The sequence below is a fragment of the Labrus bergylta genome, chromosome 14 (assembly GCF_963930695.1).
Source record: "Labrus bergylta chromosome 14, fLabBer1.1, whole genome shotgun sequence".
Lineage (NCBI taxonomy): Eukaryota > Metazoa > Chordata > Actinopteri > Labriformes > Labridae > Labrus > Labrus bergylta.
The window spans coordinates 19506888-19527533 of record NC_089208.1 but is presented as its reverse complement, the minus strand read 5'-3'; the positions used below and the strand labels follow the sequence as shown (position 1 = coordinate 19527533).

Here is a 20646-nt window from a genome sequence, read left to right as displayed (position 1 = left end):
GCTGCAGTTGTAGAAGCATGAATACCCTCTAATTTTGTTTTAATGTGTAAGACAAGTCACAAAAAAGCACAATAAATCATTCAAGTTTTTACAAATATTTATTTTTCCACAAGTGTCTTCATCCACAGTTTAGATGATGCCAATCTGCAGAGAATAAGAGCATGAATTACAAAACGTTCATTGAACAGAGTGAATACACCTGTAACTGTTTTTTCTGGCATCAGTGGTTCCTTTGAATGCATCACAAATATTCAGACATGATTAAGTTTACATCACGTGCACAGAATTCTGAAAGATAATACAACTACTTGTTCTAGCTTCAAAATAAAACACTTCTTCTCACCTTGTTTGCAACATCCAACGCATCGTAATCTGGTGCAAGACGAACGTACGCCTTCTTCTCACCGTCAGGCCTGAGCAGAATAAAACACCAAGATTAAAAAATTAGCCAAATGAGACCAGTAAAAACACTCACATTTAGGTTTATGTGTAACATGGGAGACAAACTGTTTGGACATATGAAGACCACAATTAAAGCAAACTCAATCTTCAGTCGCAAATTTTTCTGTTTTAAAATGTCATAACATTTGAAGATTGTTCAAGTTGGAATTTAAAACTAATAATGAGATTACAGAGAGCCTGTACGATGAATATTTCTACTCTGAGTTGCAAAAACACAACTTGAAGACGAGGCTGAGCCTAGGCTTAAATACAAGTTAGGATTTCTACCTGATGAGTGTGTTGACTTTGGCGACGTCGATATCATACAGCTTCTTGACAGCGTGCTTGATCTGGTGCTTGTTTGCCTTGACATCCACGATGAATACGAGTGTGTTGTTGTCCTCAATCTTCTTCATTGCAGACTCTGTTGTCAAGGGGAACTTGATGATCGCATAATGATCCAACCTGCAGAGATTTAAAAAAAAAAAAAAAAAAAAAAAAAAATGCACATCAGACACGTTAACATCTTTCAAAGTAAACATAATTCATTTCCCACTAACATGAAAAAGCATTGTCTGGGTGCATCAGTAGTAAAAAAAGCTGGAATCATGATTTTCTTTCATACTTTGATCGCTTAAACCATCATGTGCACCAGTGTTTAGTCCCTGCATGTTTGAGGCTGCACGCAGACATCAACTCACTTGTTCCTGCGAGGAGCACTCTTGCGAGGATACTTGGGCTGTCTGCGGAGACGGAGGGTTTTAGGGCGACGGAAGGTGGGAGAAGTCCTGACTTTCTTCTTCCTCTGGCTGTGTACGCCCTTCAGCACAGCCTTCTTGGCCTTCAGAGCCTTTGACTTGGCCTCAGTCTTGGCCGGAACAGCTTTAAAAAAAAAAGAAAAAAAAAAGGTAAAGACCAATTGTGAAACTTCACCAAACTTAAGGGAATCTTAACAGTACACAGTAATACCTCTGTTTATATTGTATTTAAGTTGCAAATTACAGTTCTGGCCACTGAAACTTGTCCTGTAATTGTATAATTGCTGCATGTATTATCAGCAAATGACATTATATCTTTGACAATTAAGTAATCTGTATGAAGCTACAGTTATCTGTAAACATTGTAGTTTTCACTGAAGCTCATTTATTGTTATTAATCATTTGTTTTTGAGGGTCTTTTGCGTTACCTTACATGTTGCCACATAGTTAATTCACAGTTTTACATTAGCTTAATGGTTTGGCATGTTACTAACACATGTTAAGAGGAAACATTTTAAATGTTGGTTTTAGAAAAAGGCCTATTGAGACCAACACTAAGAGCTTAAATAAACACTACAGGACACAACTTAACTCATCTGAGAAACAGAAGCAGCACAGGGGCGACAAACAGCTACTGAAGCTTTTAAAGGAGTTAGAGTTTCTCCTTAATTAGTTATAATTTAGTTATTAACTAGTTTTCTTAATTAAAGTTCCTGACAGTGTTTCTTCACGTGTAGCTAGCTAATGAATCGCCGCTGAGATTCAGGGACTTAAATGTTGAAGATTTCCACAGGAACAGCTATTCCACTAACGTATAACATGTTACTGTGACCGAATTCAGTTACTTAGATAACACATCTAGTTAAAACATTGTCAGAATGGAAGATTAAGAGCTTTTAGACAGACAGCGTTGTGTGTCGTCAACGCCAACATGCTACTTTTAGCTTAGCATCACGTTCTGGTGACATGCCGGAGACTTTCTGCGTTTACTGCAAATTAATACAATTAACCCTGAGCTTATTCAAACAATTGCCAGTTCGTGTTTACATTTCGGAATCACATATAGAAGCTTGGAGCCGATACGACATTATAAAATAGGAATAATCCAATAAAATTGATCAGGTTGACAAACCTTCCTTCTTCACCTTCGGTGCCATGTTGAGAAAGGAAGGCTAAATGGGGTTTCCTGAAGTATAATGCATGGGCGAGATCTCCAAGCGAATATATCGCGATGGTTGGGGCAGTTGAATAACCCACGCTGTGGATACATTCTTGTCTCAGTATTTGTCTCAATTACAGATCAAATATATATTAAAAAAGTTTCCATTATAACATTTTTGTTCGTAGACCAACCACATTAAAAAAGACAATAGCCTACTTTTGTTGATGGGCCGATCTTTTCTTTAAAGGATTCATAATTTTGGAATAAGATAAAATAAGATATTTATCCCACAATGGGGAAATTTACAATAGACTTTTAACATTTTAAGTATGCATTAAGTATGCCAGTCTTGTTAGAACAAGATAGATGTGAAAGTTACAAATGATTTGTCAAATTTTAAACATTCATCTTCATGTTGCAATTTTCCCCCTCTTCAGCATGTCTTACAGTTTGGACGGGAAAAGTGGCTGAAATGAACATTAATTGGTTTTAACTGAGTTCTGCTTCTGTCAATATGTTGTCAACTTCGCTATGCCCTCTGTGGCCTGAACCAACAAACTAGAATTTAAATTCACCGGTTTGCCTTAAAAAAATGATCAGTAGATAGAAAGATTTAGTTTACAGCCTTTAACAACTTCTAAAGTACGCAATCACTGCCAATTTTTATTGAACTAAGTATTAGCCTTCTCCAATCAGGTGTGGTGGGGTTAAATATGGTTTACTATTGGTTTTATTGTAACTTTTGGGTGAAACAGTTTTTATATAACTTGCCTCACAAACTAACAATTTCCCTAAATAATCATTAAAATTCACAACCTGATCTTGCAGCTTGCAAGTTCAACATAATTATGTACCACTAACTTATTAAAGCCTTATATATATATTATATATATTTTTTTTTAAGTCATCATAAGTTCTGCCAGAGAACTTGCAGGATAGCCAATGTAACAGAAACTGAAAAAGCACAAATGCATATAAAACTGTTTATTTTATGCTCACATAATACAAATTAGCTTCAAACCAGACTGCAAGACATACATGTGGAAATAAGAGAATCATCTCTTCATCGTCTATCTTCAAAGCTCTCTTCTTCTCCCACTCCCATTTTCTTCTTGTGGTTCACGTCTTCTTCCTTTTCCTGCAGGAAAGATTTGAAGCTCTGAATCAGTTCATTTATTTTTGAAAAGCATCTTCAACCTGTGCTTCATCTCCAAGTGTATTCCTTTCCTTTGAAATCCATTAATTAGTGTATAAACAGGACACAACAGTCACATTTTTACTCTTCAGTCTTTATATATGGTAGTAATACATGTTAACAGCAGAAAAAAGAGAAAGGTCCGCACACTGTTCAGCTCCAAAAGTACAATTTTATTTCAACAGGGCAACGTTTCAATCGACAGGATCTTCCTCAGGCCTGAGGTTTTTTGTTGTTGTTGCCAAAAGTGGTTCACCTTCATAGATGGTTTTTTAAAAGAAGGTAGTTTTATACTTCAGAGAATTAACAAAGAAAGGGCATCACTTGAATCATTGATCACAACACTGACAAAAGGAGTAAAAGAGGGGGCAAAGATAGAAGAATATTCAACTGTTAACCACCTGATAACATATTCTACAAGTAAAACCCACAGAAACCTGACTAAACTCTCAAAATATATTCTGTAGAAAAAAAAAAGATTTACATGTATATTTTACACCCGTTTCTTATAATATCATATTACCAGGTTTAAGATTTCCTGTTATGGCACAAGCTGATCTATCTGGAGAAGTATTATTTAATACACATCCTTCTTACTTTTTTAACTTTGTTCCAGATAATTTAGATTCTTTTGTCTGAGTTTCCGTCTTGTGTTTTCCTGTTCCTGCTTCGTTCTGTGTTTTATTTCTTTTCTTTAGCTTCTGTCCTTTGGTCTTCTTCTCCTGTTTTGGCTGCTGCACCGCTGCTTGAGATCCACTCTTCCCTCCTGCCTGCTTCTCTCTTTTCTGTCCTCTATTTGCTGCATTGCCTTTTTTCTTCATTAGGAAGCGAGGAGTTGTGCATATGGTGCTTCTCTTGGGTGGCTTCTTTTCAAGTCTCCGCTTCACTTTGCTAAACACAGACATAAGAGAATGGTTATAACGGATCGATGTAGAAAGATATTACAGAACAAAAAGAGTCTGTTAAAATTGAAATTCATTATCATGGTCTTCTCCTTTACCTGTGTATCTTCTTAAAGCCAATCATGTAGTCGGGGACAGGACAGCCGGCTTGTTTGATGACATTAGCGATGCTGTAAGAAAGAGTTGTATTCAGAAAAAGTGTTCATTGTAAAACGTGTTGTGGGAAAAAGTGAATAGTCTTATGTCTTGCTTGAAATACATGATGCATGAAAGGAGAACTGTTAACCAAGACGTTCAACCTGACGGTTTTGTTTTTTTATACTGTAGCATCCTCACTGCCCTTCAGACACATAGTATAAGCTGATCTAGATATAGGGTTTAAAATATTGCAGGGAATTCTGGCTAAACTCTGTTTTTAACAAAAAGTGCCCAAACTACCTTTTTTGCATTATCCTGTGAATCAACACTGGTGGGGTTTGGTGTTTCAAAGCACGTCAAACCACACAGAAATAGTATCTGTACTGTATTTTCTTTAAATCTAGAAACAGGCAAAGCAGTGGATCTGAGGCAGGCCTTAAGTCTCCGGGCAAACAGCTACAATGTGTCCACATGTCAGTCAACTCAACCACACACCTTATAATTTAAATTTACACATTAGGCCTAATTTAATAAAAATGGATGAGTTATAAAAAAAAATGCATAATCTTTGAAAAAGAAATGACCAAATCTTTTTTTGTACCAGGCTGTAAACATGTTTATTTCTGCTGTTAAAGTCAGCATGTTGGCATGGGCGCTACTCAAGCTGCCTGGCCTTTTTGGAGCCAGCTTCAAGTGGACTTGGACAAACTGCACTTTTTTTTTTTTTTTTTGCACTTCCACATTGGCTTCATTTTTCAACACCAGAAGTTGCCTCTTGTAGCACGAAAGACACAAAAGCGTACCTGCGCAGCAGTGGCTTGTCATTTTCTGTGAAGAAGGTGATGGCCTTCCCCAGGTGTCCAGCTCTCCCAGTCCTACCTGAAGTACACACACAGGAACAGGAGAGTATCTGTTATTATTTGGCATCTTATTAGACTTCACACCTTCTCTAAAATATCAAAACATTTGATTCACAATAATATTAAAAAAACAAACAACATAAAATATATTTACAGTTGTTGAACTTTGAACAGTCAGTAAACGGGCGGTTTATAAAATACTTACCAATTCGGTGGATGTACTCCACGGCGCTGGTTGGGAAGTCATAGTTCAGCACGAGGTTCACCCCTTTGAAGTCGATTCCTCTGGCGAGCAGAGCCGTACAGATCAGCACCCAAATCTTACCAGAGCGGAAACTGTTCACCACGTTGTCCCTCTAACACCAGAAAAGGCGCAGAATGAAAAAAATGATTACGTGTGCACTTCAGTGACACAGAGACAAAACAGTGTGTGTGATATTGTGTGTACCTGCTGCTGTGTGCGGTCTGCATGGATTACATCCACATTGATGCCTTCGTACACCAGTTCATGGAAGAGCTCTCGCGCTCGGTCTATAGACTGAACAAACACCAGCATGGGAGGCAGGAAACCCTGAAAACAGCAGACAAGACAAAGAGAGCTTGTATCTATTTGTTTCTGCACTAAAACTTGGAGCAATTTTTACTGTGGACTGCTTTATAACTGTCACAGCATTTCATGTAGAAACTCTGAGTGTCCTTACCTTTTTGATGATGTCCCTCATGGCCACAAGTTTGCCGCTCTCCGTCCCAACAAACAGCAGCTCTTGTTCAACCGACTCAACCGCCGTATTTCTATCGAGTAAAACACATTTGAATATGAGAAAAATGAAATCCCCAAAGTACAGAGGTCTGCCGTGTTACTTGTTGTTACTTCTTACCTGTGTCCAATGTTGACAGACACCAGGTTGTCCAGGTTCAAACGGCACCACTGCTCCACATCAGCGGTGCAGGTGGCGCTGAAGAAAGCCCTGCGTACCTTTGGACCAGAACAGGCCAGAAAAACCGAGGCGAGCTGCTCCCTGAAGCCCGTTTTACCGCCCTCAAACAGCTTATCAGACTCATCGACAACCAGCCACTCCACACTGAGCAACAACAAAGTTCAGTCGGCACTGTGTGCTTTTACTCGACAGCTGATTTTATCTTCATTAATATCCAAACATACTCTCTCAACATACTAATGCTATACAGTGATCCATATATATTATTACACACTTACTTTTTGAGATTCATTGACAGTATTTTTTAATGCTCCTTTTCTATTCTTGTCATTAGATATTGTTCATTTATATATTCATATTTGTTTAAATTCACTTTCTTTATTGCTTTCACTAAAGCCTGCCACAGGTTCATCAGTGTTTAATCTCATTTCACTTGAAGCAGTTCTCTCCTACCTGCTGAGGTCCAGAGCTGGAGGATCCTGTTGGAGAAGGAAGACGAGCCTGTTTGGAGTGCTGACCAGTATATCTGCGCAGAAAAACAAATGTAATCAGTGAGGTTAATTCTAATCTTATGTTTCAATTCACAATTCAGTTAAAAAAACAAAAAAAAAAAACATCTTCTATTTCTTACCATATTTTTTGTTCGACTGTGGTCCGTACTTCTTAGCCGCCAGAGAGGCTTTGTCCATGATGTGAACTCTGAATCCGACGCCCTCTGACAGGCGGAGCAGCTCTCTGTAAGTCTAAACACAAAACAAACACATATATGATATATGACACATATGATCAGACTCAAAATGTCAATGAAGTAACATTTCAAACATCCCACAACTAATAATACTTAGGTAAGCCCTAAACTTCTGCAAGTATCTAACCTTTTTTTTGTTTGTTTGTAAGGACATAAGTGTAAGAAAAATAAGAAAAAAGTGTGTGTTTGGTACCTGGTTGGCGAGCTCCCTGGTCGGGGAGATGATGACAGCTCTGAAGCCCAGGTTTGCCGGCTGCTGCAAGTGGGCGAGCAGTGGGAGGCAGAAGGCTAAAGTCTTTCCTGATCCTGTGGGAGCGCAGGCCAGAAGCTCCCGACCCTGAGCGAAAAAAAAAAAAAAAAAAAAATCATTAGGGAAAAACCTCCAAACACCGGCTGCACATAACGCGTGCACACTGATTCTAAACCTCCCGATTGTTGGTGCGTCTGCACTCACATGCATCATGAGCGGTATCGCCTGCATCTGTACGGGAGTCGGCGAGTCGAGCCCGGCCTCTCTGAGGTTCTGAATGACCCGCGAATTGAGACGGTACTCTGACTGCAGCTCCTCAAACGTGCACACCGGGTCAGGCACGTCGCAGCCGTGCACATTTATGCGGTGCTGAGAGCGAATACGATTCACCTAAAATCAAACGAAAGGGGAGAAAGTCAGTGCGTAGACAAAGAAGGGCCCTTACAACATAAATATAATTTACACGTTTGTCTGAAATATTTTTTTTTCAATAGGGACCTTTTCCTGATGAAGGTGCTTCAACCTCTTCAGTGAGGATTTTTCCTTCCCGTCGCTCGGCAGGTTTTTGGTGTTTCTGTCCAGTGAGGAGGTCCAAGTGATGTCATTTCCTTCTGTGTTTTTTAGTGGTGCATCACCAGCTTTAGAGAGACAAAATAACAGTGAGGCTTTGACATGGACCGCTGCATTTATTTCGAGTACGGCAGCATCACACTCCATATTCATGTTGAACTTTTTTTTATTTATTTGAAAACTACATCCTTTACCTTTCTCCTCCACCTGGTTGGCTTTTTTCTTTTTCTTTTTTGTCCTCGTCCTGACGTCACCCTCTTCATCTTTTAGCTTCCTTTTGCCTCCTGCAGCAGACTCATCTTCTTCACCCTCACATTCCTCTCCATCATTATCCTCCTCATCCAGTCCTCTGGCACTCTGAGCTCTGCTGGTTTGTCTTGTGCCAAAGAAGTCGATCGCAGAGAGAGGATCTGTTGACGCGTCTCCTCCTGATCTAACAACCTGTGAAATGAAACACAGTACCGTCACTGTGATAGTATGATAAGCCTGTGTGTCTAATTATCTCATATAAGTGCGCTGAACATCCCTAAAATATAAAGATAAAACTCGGGGAAACAAACATGCCGCACACTTCATGCTAAATGCGTGTTAGCTTCAAACATCTTAAACTGTGGCTTCTGCTGCTCGTATCAGTGGATGTCTTCCTTCATATCAAAAGTTACAAACGTGAAGTTTACCTTAAACCGAGAGGCGTCCTGACCGAATCTCTTCAGGTCAAATTTAGCTCCTGATCCGAGTTTCCGAAACAACTCAAACGCGTCCATGCTTAAAGCAGCAGCGTGGTCTGCACGGATCCAGACATCACTAATCAACTCCCGGAGCAACCGACCCGTGAACACTGCTGCCCTCTGCTGGCTGCATCAAAAAAGTCAAAGAATAAGTAAATAAATAAATCAAACTTTATTTATACAGCACCTTTCAGACAAATTCAATTGCAGTTCAAAGTGCTTAACAAGAGTGCAGAAAAGTTGTTGACAAAAAGTAGTTTATAAAAATAATTGATAAAATCATTGAGAGACTATTGCACACCAATAAGAATTTAAAAAATATGTATAAAAATAAAATAAAATTAAATACGACACATAAAAGCAACAAAATATTAAAATAAATACATAAGAGCAAAATATTTAAAATTGTCGTAGGATAAAAAAAAAGACAATACAGTAATAAGATTTGAATTGATATAAAACACTATATAAAAGCCAGATAAAGTAAATCACACTGATTCAGAAACCTATCACACAATCAACGACTGTCATCCTAGAAGATCAGTTTTAATCCATTAAGCTGTAGCTTGTATTCAAGGGTGGATTTGTTGTATTAGAATAACCTTGTTTCCCCCTTTTCAAGCTCCACAAGTGTGAAATTGGTGTTTTTAACTTATGTCGGCCTCAGTCCACAGTTTTCATGCCTTTTTATTATGTCAATTGAAAAGGGGAAAAATGAAACGATAAATAAGGACACATACGTGGAATTAATAAACTGTGTCCTAAATATGCAAAAAAAAAAACATATTTAGGATGTTTGAGGAAAAACCAAAAAATCAATACATATCCAAGCAACATTTTTATTTTGTTAAATCTGACATAGACCAACACAAAAACAATTATTGGAATACAGACAGACTTTATCATCTGAAAATAACATAAAATCCACTGAGACGTGTAAAAGAACGTATTCAGATTATTTACTGAAGTAAAAAATGATGTCACATTGCTAAGCTATGCATTCAAAATACCTCTGAAGTATAAAAGTAAAAGCATCATAATATAGTAAAAGTGAATGACAATTGTTACAGGAGAAGCCATTATGTTACTGCAATATTAACATTTATAATTATAACCAAAGCATTAATGTGCACATAACTTAAAAGTTACAGCTGATAAAGGTTGAGGTTCTGGCCTCTTAGTTATAGAATCCTTGATAGTGACATGATTGAGCATTATCCCTCACTTTCTCAGTTGATTATATTTCTGATATAGAATCTAGCAACTTAAAACTGTCAACAAAGAAAAAAATAAATTAATTAAGGAGTATTTTTCCAGCAAGGCAACTGTGATATCTACACGTTTCCTGTTCTTTGAGCCATCAGATAAGATCATTTGATCACTTTCATGAATTCAGTGTATTGTGGAGAGGAAGAGGTGGGAGAGGAAGTAACAGTTTTTTTCATGTTACTTTCACACTTTTTAACCTTAGTGTTTTGATGGTCAACCTCAGGAAAGCAGCATGTAACAAACAGATCATACAAAGGAATGATAAGGTAACACCTTCTTTCTAAATGACAACCCTGATCGGGTCACTCTTTACAATTATCCACATGACTCACTTCATCCTTTTGATGAAGTGAATGCTCCAGTTTGGCTCATGGCAGCTGTCTGAGATGACTCAAAAAGTCTGTCAGCACATTATCCATAGAACGTGATCCCCATCTCCTGCAGTCTGCATATCCAAGTGTCATTAGGTACTGAATCCCCAATAATTCATAGGGGAATAGCCAGCAGGGTGTGAATGCATATCAATGTGATAAGTAAATACTGATTGGCACTTCACATAGCATCCTCCATCATCGGTGTGTGTATGAATTGATGAATTTAGTGTAATAGGGCTTTGAGAGGACAGAAGACTAGAACAACCCTAAATAAGTCCCTTCACTTTACACGTCTTGTTTTGATGAAAATCGGTTGCCAGACTACACTTTCTTTCGGTACCCAAATGTATCTGCAGAACCTGGTATGTCATGGATTCACTGCAACTTCGACTGTCAAGCCCTTAAGAGAACATGAGGCCTTCCCATGGTGCAGATCTAATATTTTGCCATCACTTAAACCAAAAAAAAGACCATTCCATTTTCAGGAGAGGTTAACATTGTGAAACAGATGACAATTTGCAAAAGCAACACACATTAAAACATTTATTTTTGGGGTTTTAAGCTTATTCACAAGTCTTTAACAAATCCTCGAGGAAATCAACCACCTCCTCCCTTCCTCTCTCCTCCTCTCCTGCGGCCTCCAGCCCTTTCAGTCTGATCAGAGTTTGCTGCAGACCTCCAATTCTCTGCTGAGGGGTGAAACTATCCCGTGTGTCCTTCTCCCCCTGTGCTCCCTCTCCTCCCTCTGTGCCCCCTCCTCCTTCTCCTCCTCCTTCCTCTGCCCTAACATATTTCATCAAATGTTCTCTGATGCCCCTCCCCTCATTCCCAGAAAGCGATGACCCAAGCGCTGGCATGTCCAGCGACTGGCTGATGCTGAGCAGGTGCAGGAGCGCGTGAGAGAGTGTGTGTCGCAGGCTGGCGCTGTAGCGGTACTCTAAGAAGTCGTTTGTGTCCTCGCTGTTCTCCAGCGCTGTGGCCAGGGAACGCCACACACAGCTGAACCGCTTCACGTCCCCATAGAAGCTGCGATCGGAGGGCACTGCTAGGGCGGCCGCAGACTTGATGCGCACCTTGAAGTTCTTACAGGAGGTGACGACATTGCAGAGGGCAGAGAATGCATCACGAGACCAAGGGGCTGAGTCTGACAGAGAAAGAAAGAAAGATGAGCTGGAAAGTTTTTTACTGTTAACTTCAGATCAATCACTGTCAGGTACAATCTAATAAAAAAAATAAATAAAAAAAATAAATAAATAAAAACTTGTTCAACCAGCTTTTATCCACCTGGTAAAAAATAATTGAAGGATATAAGCTTACTCTCTTCCATATCTATACTACTCTGATATCTATAAAAAGCTTACACCTGCAGGCTGTTTACGAGATCAGCACAAAGACTGGAAACATGGGGACACCGAGCAGCATCCTGCGGTGTTGAAATATGAAGCCTATGCAGAAGAACAAAAACAATATGCAGTTTTTGAAGGTCCACTTTAGGCTGGCTCCTTAACTCTGGGTCACTGATCCGAAATCTATGTTTCATACAGTCTATGATCAGGTCCCATATTATATAATTCCCATTTTTAGAGCAGAAGTCAGGTGTTTACCATGTTGACATCCTGGTACAAAAAATGTTTTTGGTCTCTGTAGCTCATTTCTTTATTGGTAAAAACTTTAAGGGGTACGAATCCTTTTTTTTTTTTTTAACTCATCTGATTTGATGATATTCAGGAGTTTTGCTTGATTAGGCAAAACAAGTGGCATGGCTGATTTGACTGTAAGGCATTGATGGATTCCATAACTCCTCTTCAGAAACAGTTACAGTCTAGGAAACAGCTGAACCGGCTCTGTCCAAAGCTAACTACTGTACGTTAGTCTTGAGTTTGACATTTTTGAAATTAAGGTCCCGCCTGGTCATCATAAAGAGTACAGGTTTAAGACACGACCAATTGGTGCCACTTTTTAGACCAGGTCCCCTTCTTAAGGCACACTCACACTAGGCAATCTGTACCATGCCTAAGCACGCAAAGTCCAGTTCGTTTGATGAGTGTGAATACTCGAATCCGTGCTCAAGTACGGTACCCTTCCTTTGCCCCGGCACAGGCCGGACAAACAACAGGAGCCGTGACAAATACTTACCAAGAGGCAGAGAGGGGTTTCTGAAGGCATTTCCTAATGCACAGCAGGCGTTCCATCTGACCTTCATCGTGGCTTCTGACTGCACAGTTTTAACCAGAGAACGGACTGCGTCTTCTAGCGGGCGCTGAAACGCAGACCGGGTCATCTGACTCCGACGCAGAAAATGAAGCAGATTCCCAAGAGCTCGCACTGCGTTAGACTTCACCTGTAGGGAGGGAGCAAGTTCAGTGTGGTTTAAAAGAAAATCAAAGATGACTAGGACATGACGTGGCAGAATAAAATGTGGAAAGAGTAAACAAACATGAGTTTTTGTGTCTCATTCTTTCGTGTAAAAGTGTGAAATCTCTCACCCTGTCTTTGTCGTCTGATGCTCGGGTGGCTGCCTGCAGCATCTTTAGGAGCAGCATGTCTGATAACTCTTCCTGAAAGTCCACACCTACACTTTCCCTGACAAAGAGACAGGAGTGAAAGACGCGGTTAAACAAGTATACTCAAATTAATGTATAAAAGTTCAAATCAGTCACTAACAAAACAAGGTTTTTCTTACGCCCAAAAACCTTGTTTCTTTCAACATGCCTTCTTCTTTTTAAAATGAATTAGGTTTCTGATGTAATGTTACAACACACTTTGTATGCAAGTTTTCTTACATGTTAACAATAAGCGTGTCTGTCAGGTTGCCGAGAGACCAAGCCGCCTTCGCCCGGACATTTGGAGACCGATCCTCAAGGGCAGCGAGGATAGTGTTTGCTGTATCTGCCACAAACATCACATCCTGAAAGAAAACCAAAACACAACTTGTATAACAGATCTTTGTGGGATGATAACCAGAAGCATGTTGCTATGTGGTCCACTTCAGCACCTCTCTCAAACAAGGGAACAGTATGTAGACCCCCAAAGCCCTGACAGCTGCAGTCTTCACCAGATAGTTCTCACTGTAGGTCAGTCCCAGAAGCATGGTGATGCACATCAGCTGGGTCTTGTCCTGAAAAGAAAACACAATACAGAAGGTAGAAGGTAAAGCTTGATGATGCAGAAGATTATCTGTGTAAAAAAAAAAAAAAAAAAACTGAGACTGAGAGAAAACTCACAGGCAGCTGAGCAAAGGCCTGAGGCAGGATGGAGGAGAGCGTTTCGCAGGCGCTCGTCTGCAGCGTGGGATGTTGTTCATTCTGAAGCGCTGCGTTCAGGGGGCCACTCAGGACCTCAGACCAAAACAGCACCACCTGCATTATACATATGTATGAAATTTAAGACAAATTACTTCATTTCCAGGCCTTAAACTTTGATTTCTGTCAACAACTTTCCCAACAAAAAATTCTCTATAATTCATCTATAAAATGTGTTTCTCTTCAAATGTGTTAAGAATAATTTTGATGGAAACCTTTGACCAAAACTGCTGCATTTGTTTATAATTCCACTTTTTCAAACTCATGATTAGATCATATGATCAAACAGAGGGGATCATTTTAAATGATTCACATAAGAAGTTTAAAAACTGAATAAATGTTTCTTGAGTAACATAAATAATCGGCAGGTGAGAACATTTGAGAAAACTTCCTTTCAAACCTTTTAAAGTTACTTCCCCCCCTCCTCATTATCCTTAAAGGCAGGGTTGGTCATTTTCTCCAGATACACTTTTGAAGATTTTGGTTGAAATTGTCTTTAAGGCCTGACATAAAGTAATAATCCATGTGCTCTGGACAAGGAATGAAGATAATCCATCATCTGTAGCAGTTTGTAAGCCTGTAAAAACTTCGACCATTGTCTGCCACGAGGTACCAAACTGATGAACCAATCACGCCTCCCTGCTCGTTCTCTTCCCCTTGCGTGCACTTGCCCACACTCAAAGCACATCACTGATGACGGAGGGAGCACAGATGGGAGGGGGTGTAGACGGAGCACTGAGGGAATGCTACTTTCAAAATCATGCATGTTTTTGAAAATGACCAACCCTTCATTTAGTCTTGAGTAATATCTACATTTGAATATGAGATCATCTAAATGATGGGAAAGGAAAATAATAAATTAACAACGTAAAAGGAATAAACAGTAAAACTATCTGATGATTCAGTACAACCTGTAGAAATAGTTTGTACTTACTTGGCTCATGGGGACTCTTGAACTCTCGGGCACTTTGTTCTCTGTTCTGTACTGCTGGATTATTCCGGTCCCTAACTCCTCTAGTAACTAAATAAAAAGACGATGAGAGATTTCAAAGCACAGATCCCGACATCTCATGTGTATTATGACATCTGCATTTCAGAAGGTGAAAAAAAGTCAGAGGCATTTGAAGGTGTTACCTTTGTTCCATGCAGCTGTATGGAGGGGTCTGACTCCCTGAGGCAGCGAGCGCTCACCTGCCCGATATCACGGAGACATGTCTGCACTAAAGAGAAGTAACCCCTCACTAGGTGGGACATGACCTGAAGCACAGAAGGACTCGCAATCAGACTTTAGAACATCTCGTTCGGGCCTACTCTTCCTCAATGAATATCACTCACCTGGAGAGCTTCAAGCCGGACGGGGGAGGGCTCTAAAGAAACACCTCCTGTTCCGGCTCCCTCGCTGTCTGATTGGTCCTCTCTGGGCTGAGTCACCAGCGACACACACAGCTGCAGCAGCCACGGCGGAGAACTCTCCTCCTCCCCCGGCGTGTGGGGAGCCCGGGGTGAACGTGTGCAAGAACCCCACTGGGAGAGTGAGCCTGGTGTGCGAGAGGGTGAGGACACGCCGTCTCTTTGCCTCCAGCTGAGAGCAGAGTCCTGCGGCGTTAACAAGCCAGAGCTGGTGCTGCCCTCTGGCTGTTGGAGAAGGAGCCGCACCTCAGGGAGAGGAGCCTGAGTTGTCACCAGAGCCCCATAAAGTGTCAGGACTGACACACGGACGTTTGCATCTAGACACAAAGACTGAGTATTTAAAAAAAAAAAAGAAAGTCACAAAATATTTAAGTGTGGGGGAGTGTAATACAGACCTCTATGGCGCACATAAGGACGCATCTGCTTCCAGAGCGGGCTGAGCAGACCAGGTCTGAGGCGGTGGTACGGAGCATTTGCCACCAGGTAGGCTACACACTAACAAAGAAAGGTGCAGAGAAGCTGTTAGGAAAACTTGTTTGAATCTCGTTTTAAGTCTAAATTTAGACTCTGACTAGATTTGTCTTTCCATTTCTCACAGGGCTGCCAGAGCCACATTTAGTTTTTTATTTAATAAAAAAGTGACAAGATAGGCATTTGAAACCTTTTTAGATCATTTCCAACTGTTATCAAGATCTCTCATAATGTGTAGCCGTACAAGCAAGCTCAACATGTGAAGTTAACCAGGGCTTTGATGACAGCCCTTAAAGACAGTTGAACCTGTCTTGATAAAAGTAAAAAAAAAAATTACAAGTTCTGTAATTTTGTAATTTTACTCCTTTCATTCAAACATGTTTCTATGCTCAGATGCGGGGTAAGAGGAGAGAGCACAGAACACAGGAGACAAAGACATCAAACGGTTTCCTCGTACCTTTATGACCTGTGTGAGTGTCTGTGGGGACGTTTCAGCCAGCAGCGCCAGACTGAGAGCACGGTGCAGTTCTCTGACGGCAGTGGCCAATGAGAAGGAGAAAGGGGTGTAAGATGTACGAGGAGACGCGGTATCTTCAGCCACCGCCAAGAACTGACGGGAGCCATCCAACATTGCTGACAAGACCTGGAGCGCACACGCACGCACCTTGAAGGAGAGAAAATATGCTATGACCAAATATAACCAGAATAACTGTAACCTGAGTATACCTGTATGGGGGGGGTAATACGTACCTTTGGTGAAAGGTCCTTGAGAATAATTGTGAGAAGAGTGAGAGGTGGCAACCCTCCAATAGGAGAGTCTGGGATGAAGGAGGACCAGAAGCTGTACAGAGTCCTTTTCTCGATGCTTTTTACCACCGCTAGAAGACAGTGCAGAGCTCCCTGACGCACACGAGCGTGGTACAGTCTGAAAGGGAGATTCAGAAAAAGGTATCTTTCACCTTCATGCAAAAACTGCTGGTATGTACGTAACAGACTGTTAGTTATGATGTGGAGAGTATCCCAGTGTACCTTAATTTGCACTGCGCATTGCCTTCTGGGTCAGAAAACTCGGAGTCAGAACTGTTTTTCTTCCAGGATGGGTACAGAGACAAAGCGGAGGGTTTTGAGAAGGACTCCATATTGCCCCTGCCTCCCTCTCTTCCTCCTCCCTTCTGAGGAGCCGACACTTTATCGTCTTCCTCTCCGTCGTCTCCTCGGCTATCCTCTGCGCTCGTTTTCTTTCCCTTTCCTCTGGACTTTCTCTTTTTATTCTGAGGAGTAAAATTATAAGTGAAACTGTCAACACAAATTTCAAACCAAAACAAAAAAAAAAAAGCAAGGAAAGACTTTTCAAGCCTAGAGTTCATTTTTGCTGATTGGCAAAGAAATCAACAAAATCAAGATTGGATAAAAAATACTTCTAAAAAGGGGACACAATGAAATAGGAATAAAGACTTATAGTGCAGAACAAAGGGTGGCTACCCTTACCCCTGACGTTTTGCCTGGCAGAGCAGCGTCCTTTGGTCTTTCAGCAGGTTTTTCTGGTTCAGCAGATTTGGACGCAGGGAGACCCTCATATTGAGGAAGAGTTGCTGGGTAAAGCACAGCAGGCCACTCTACACTCACACCTGGAGCTCCCTGGAACATGAGCCTCTGCAGAAAACACATTACTACATTATAAACTATGATGTTTTCTCTGCGCAGGAAAATTGACAAAGGAAAAATGAAACGCCACAAGAATCTGAAAATGTGTTACAATCTGGTACCTTTAACAAGGCCAGCACAGATCCAAGGTCCTCTCCTCCACCAAATTTCCACTTTCCTCCTGAGAGACAACACTGAAGTCCTTTCAGCGCGGCCTGGACCACCTGCACAAGGAGAGGCATGGGTCAACTACGACTTTATGTATTGTTTTCTCACCTTCTGAAATGTTTCATAACAGTGCACTTCTCCTCACCATGCAGTAGAAAAGTTCATCAGTGTCCGGAGGTTTGGGTGACTGCAGTGTTTTCAGGAAGACACTGAAATATACACTTCTGTACTGATCATCCAAAGGGGGCTGACCAGGGATCCTGCAGGAAAGATGGTGATATGTCAGTCGTCAAAACGTTGTCATATAAATGCTTGGTTGTGTTTATGTGCTTGTCTGTTGCTTGTTTAAGCAACATTCAAAATGTTACAAAAACTAACATTATCATCCAATAGGAAATCTGTTAAGTATGTCATTAACACTCTTTTAGCTTTGTTTTGGGTCTCTACCAACCCCTGAAGTAAAGGTAAGCTTCTTTATGCTCAGTGTTAACCAGTCAGTTGGTATTTGTGTATTACTCCTTAGAAAATGTTAGGGAAGCTCGATATGCACTTGAACATTCTCGATATGTTCATGATAGTGATTGGACCCTGTTGCATAAATACATGTACAGTTTCGCTTGATCTGTAAGCATGCAAAAGCCTACCTGAGACAAATGTTGGCCATACAGTTTAGAGCAACACGGCGTAGCTCCATATTTGACTGAGATGGGGAACTATACTGCAGCAGGACTCCGTCTTCACGCAGCAAGTTGCTGAGGTGCTGTGAAAAAGGAAACGTTGAAGTGAATACAGTAACCATTTACAAAAAAAATCCCCTTTTCAGGCAGATTGTTAATGAGCCTACCTGGTGGCACTGAGGTCCATTACCATACACTATTGTGGAGAGTGCAAGGAGAACATCTGAGTGTGTCCACGTACTGCACACTTTTAACGCACTGGTTGTATATTTCACCAATATATCCAATGTGTGCTCATCCATTATTACCTACAGAACGAGAGAAAACAGAACTTAAGGTTAACAAAGACAATGCCAGCAGGGCTCAGAAAGAACATGCATGTAATTTACGTATTCAGTCATAATGGGCACATGATGAAAGCTCTGCTGTTACTTAGGGATACTCGTTACCTTGAGCTGGTTAAGTAGATGATGTATGAGCTGGCAGAATTTGATGACTAAATGTTCTTGACTCAGTGGAACAAGACTGCTGGCGTGCTTAAGCAGACTGCACACACCCTGAAATGGAAACAACCAGAAATGTCTTTCACAACAACAAAAAACTCATTCATATCACAAATGTTGATTTAGAGAGCAGGAGCTACACACCAATCAAAAGATGCAATTAAAGAAGTCTTGAATGAGTGTGCTGCTAAAGCAAAACTTACATTAAAAATCACTGAAAATTGTACACTTTACGCCTCATTTTAAAAATATACACCAGAAAATAGTACATTTTTAAATAAAACTATATCACTAAGTAAAATGAAAATTGAAAAAATGAAATTATTGAGTAAGAATACTAAAAATGTAAGTTTGCTCATGCCTGCTGCTCTTTATAACAGATAGACACACCTGTGTGTTTATTTATTAAGTTTTCTTTGTAAACTTAGTGCTAAAGTATATTATAAATGCAGTGGTGGTTCTAGACCACTTTTACGGAGGGGGCCAAACTGGGGCCAGTTGTTTTTTCAGAGGGGAACATTAAACCCAGGTGAAAAATAGACAAAGATGATCGCTTTAAAAAAGAAAACTATGCCAAATAATAGCACACAACATTAAATACTATGATACCATGAATACCATACAAATACTGTGTATGTGTTATGAGGGGGGCTCTTCCTTTTGGAGGGGTGGCCACAGGGGGGGACCAAGTTCAGTGTTACAGGGGCACTGGCCCCTGTTTGCCCCTGCCTAGAACCACCCATGTATAAATGGAAATTATTTGTATTCTGCTTCTAGCCTCTCCAACAATAAATTACTGAAGATGTTGTATTCTTTTGTGTTGTTCTGTCACCAGTGTTTGGATTGGCCTGTTAGTGCGTGTGCGTGACTGTGCGCTACGTTATCTCCAGTGACAGTGCGGGGTCCCCATGGGGGGTCCCCAGTCTCTGTCACCCTTATCTTTGGTTGATGAACACCTGCGCCAGTTTATCTATTGTTGTCAAGAAAAACTGAGTCACCTAGTTGTGAGAAAATGGTGTTTCGCTGTAAAACAGGTGACCGTGTTAACAGTGCACTCTTTCCATTTTGCAGCTTTGATCTCCATGCGTAACAGTTACCTCTGGTCGGATGTTGATAGTGGGGTCGAAGGTTTTGTTGTAGTTTTCGGAGAGAAGTTGGTCAAACAGTATGTTGAGCTCCTCCCTGAGTTGTGCCGAGTCTCCCCGCAGACCTCTGAGCTTTGAGGCGCAGCGGGAGAACTGTTTCTCTGCATCCGACGATGAGCCGAGCTGCCACCCGTCCATCCTGAGCGGGGTGAACGGGGCGGCCTCCGCGGACAGAGCCACCGAGGGATAAGCAGAGACATCACTTCGGCTCACTGTGGACACTTCAGACATCCCGGTGAGAGCCGCCATACTTTTTGACTCGGAAAGGGATGTTGCTTTGCTTAGTTGTTCTCGCTCTTCATTTGAAGTCTGACTTCCTTATGTGGGGCTCATTACTGCCTCCTACTGGGTATACCGTCAACTGCGTAATAATGCAGCAATACCTACATGTGAAATAACCATAGATCAGGGATGGGGCAACTTTGGTCACAGCAAGGGCCACATTCATTTAATTCTCACTGCCAGAGGGGCCAAATTGTAGGATACAAAAACGATTACAGTCAATTATGTCTCAAATTTAACTCAACATATACCAGTGATCAAATATTATTATGGACATATTTCTGGTTTTCATGATTTCATGGTAGATTTTGTCATGTTTTCTTTATGTTTTGATATATAAAAATTGACCTGAAGGCCACATTGAGGGTTGACGAGGGCCGCATGTGGCCCCCGGGCCGCATGTTGCCTACCCGTGCCATAGACTGTAGATATGACTAAAATTACATTTAGAATATTATAAAGTATTCCAGCATTCAATCGGGCAAAGGTTTGAATTGACTATTAAAGAATATAAGAATTTGACTTCTGATAAAGTAAATTGACAGTCAGGTCCACCGACAGTCTTTTTTTGAGATTGATTTATTTATCAATCATTGTTCAACAACACAACAATAAACAAAAATCAAGTAGTAGTAGGTTTAAATTAAATTAAAAAAATTAAAGAGAGCAATTCGAGGCTTTGGAAATTCCCATATAGTCCTGATGGCTTTC

The 20646-nt window shown here is 40.8% G+C and overlaps 3 protein-coding genes and 1 non-coding gene across 4 annotated transcripts; all 4 read right to left on the bottom strand.

Annotated features, from left to right (window-relative positions):
• Positions 1-79: 79 nt before the first annotated feature.
• rpl23a (ribosomal protein L23a) lies at positions 80-2435 on the bottom strand. The gene is made up of 5 exons (XM_020652983.3): positions 2332-2435; positions 1143-1323; positions 730-906; positions 344-413; positions 80-144 (listed from the first exon to the last, which is right to left on the bottom strand). Exons 1-5 carry the CDS (start codon positions 2354-2356, stop codon positions 130-132), a joined length of 468 nt encoding a protein of 155 aa, XP_020508639.1. The 5' UTR covers positions 2357-2435; the 3' UTR covers positions 80-129.
• LOC114921244 (small nucleolar RNA SNORD42) lies at positions 216-282 on the bottom strand. The gene has a single exon (XR_003809537.1). It is a non-coding gene; the product is annotated as a small nucleolar RNA SNORD42 (small nucleolar RNA).
• An 895-nt stretch (positions 2436-3330) lies between the features above and the next one.
• On the bottom strand, positions 3331-8783 carry ddx52 (DEAD (Asp-Glu-Ala-Asp) box polypeptide 52). The gene is made up of 15 exons (XM_020652992.3): positions 8640-8783; positions 8157-8403; positions 7891-8030; positions 7597-7782; positions 7336-7479; positions 7026-7137; positions 6848-6920; positions 6335-6538; positions 6158-6248; positions 5905-6027; positions 5662-5812; positions 5400-5475; positions 4557-4628; positions 4154-4447; positions 3331-3499 (listed from the first exon to the last, which is right to left on the bottom strand). The coding sequence occupies exons 1-15, from the start codon at positions 8724-8726 to the stop codon at positions 3481-3483; spliced, it is 2019 nt and encodes a 672-aa protein (XP_020508648.2). The 5' UTR covers positions 8727-8783; the 3' UTR covers positions 3331-3480.
• A 732-nt stretch (positions 8784-9515) lies between these two features.
• On the bottom strand, positions 9516-19929 carry heatr6 (HEAT repeat containing 6). Its single transcript, XM_020653009.3, has 20 exons — positions 19606-19929; positions 18455-18562; positions 18173-18313; positions 17973-18088; positions 17474-17588; positions 17283-17384; positions 17005-17169; positions 16546-16787; positions 16267-16441; positions 15974-16180; positions 15441-15540; positions 14971-15362; positions 14770-14892; positions 14570-14656; positions 13558-13692; positions 13329-13451; positions 13117-13241; positions 12820-12916; positions 12470-12674; positions 9516-11477 (listed from the first exon to the last, which is right to left on the bottom strand). Exons 1-20 carry the CDS (start codon positions 19900-19902, stop codon positions 10897-10899), a joined length of 3636 nt encoding a protein of 1211 aa, XP_020508665.2. The 5' UTR covers positions 19903-19929; the 3' UTR covers positions 9516-10896.
• Between the last annotated feature and the right edge of the window lie 717 nt (positions 19930-20646).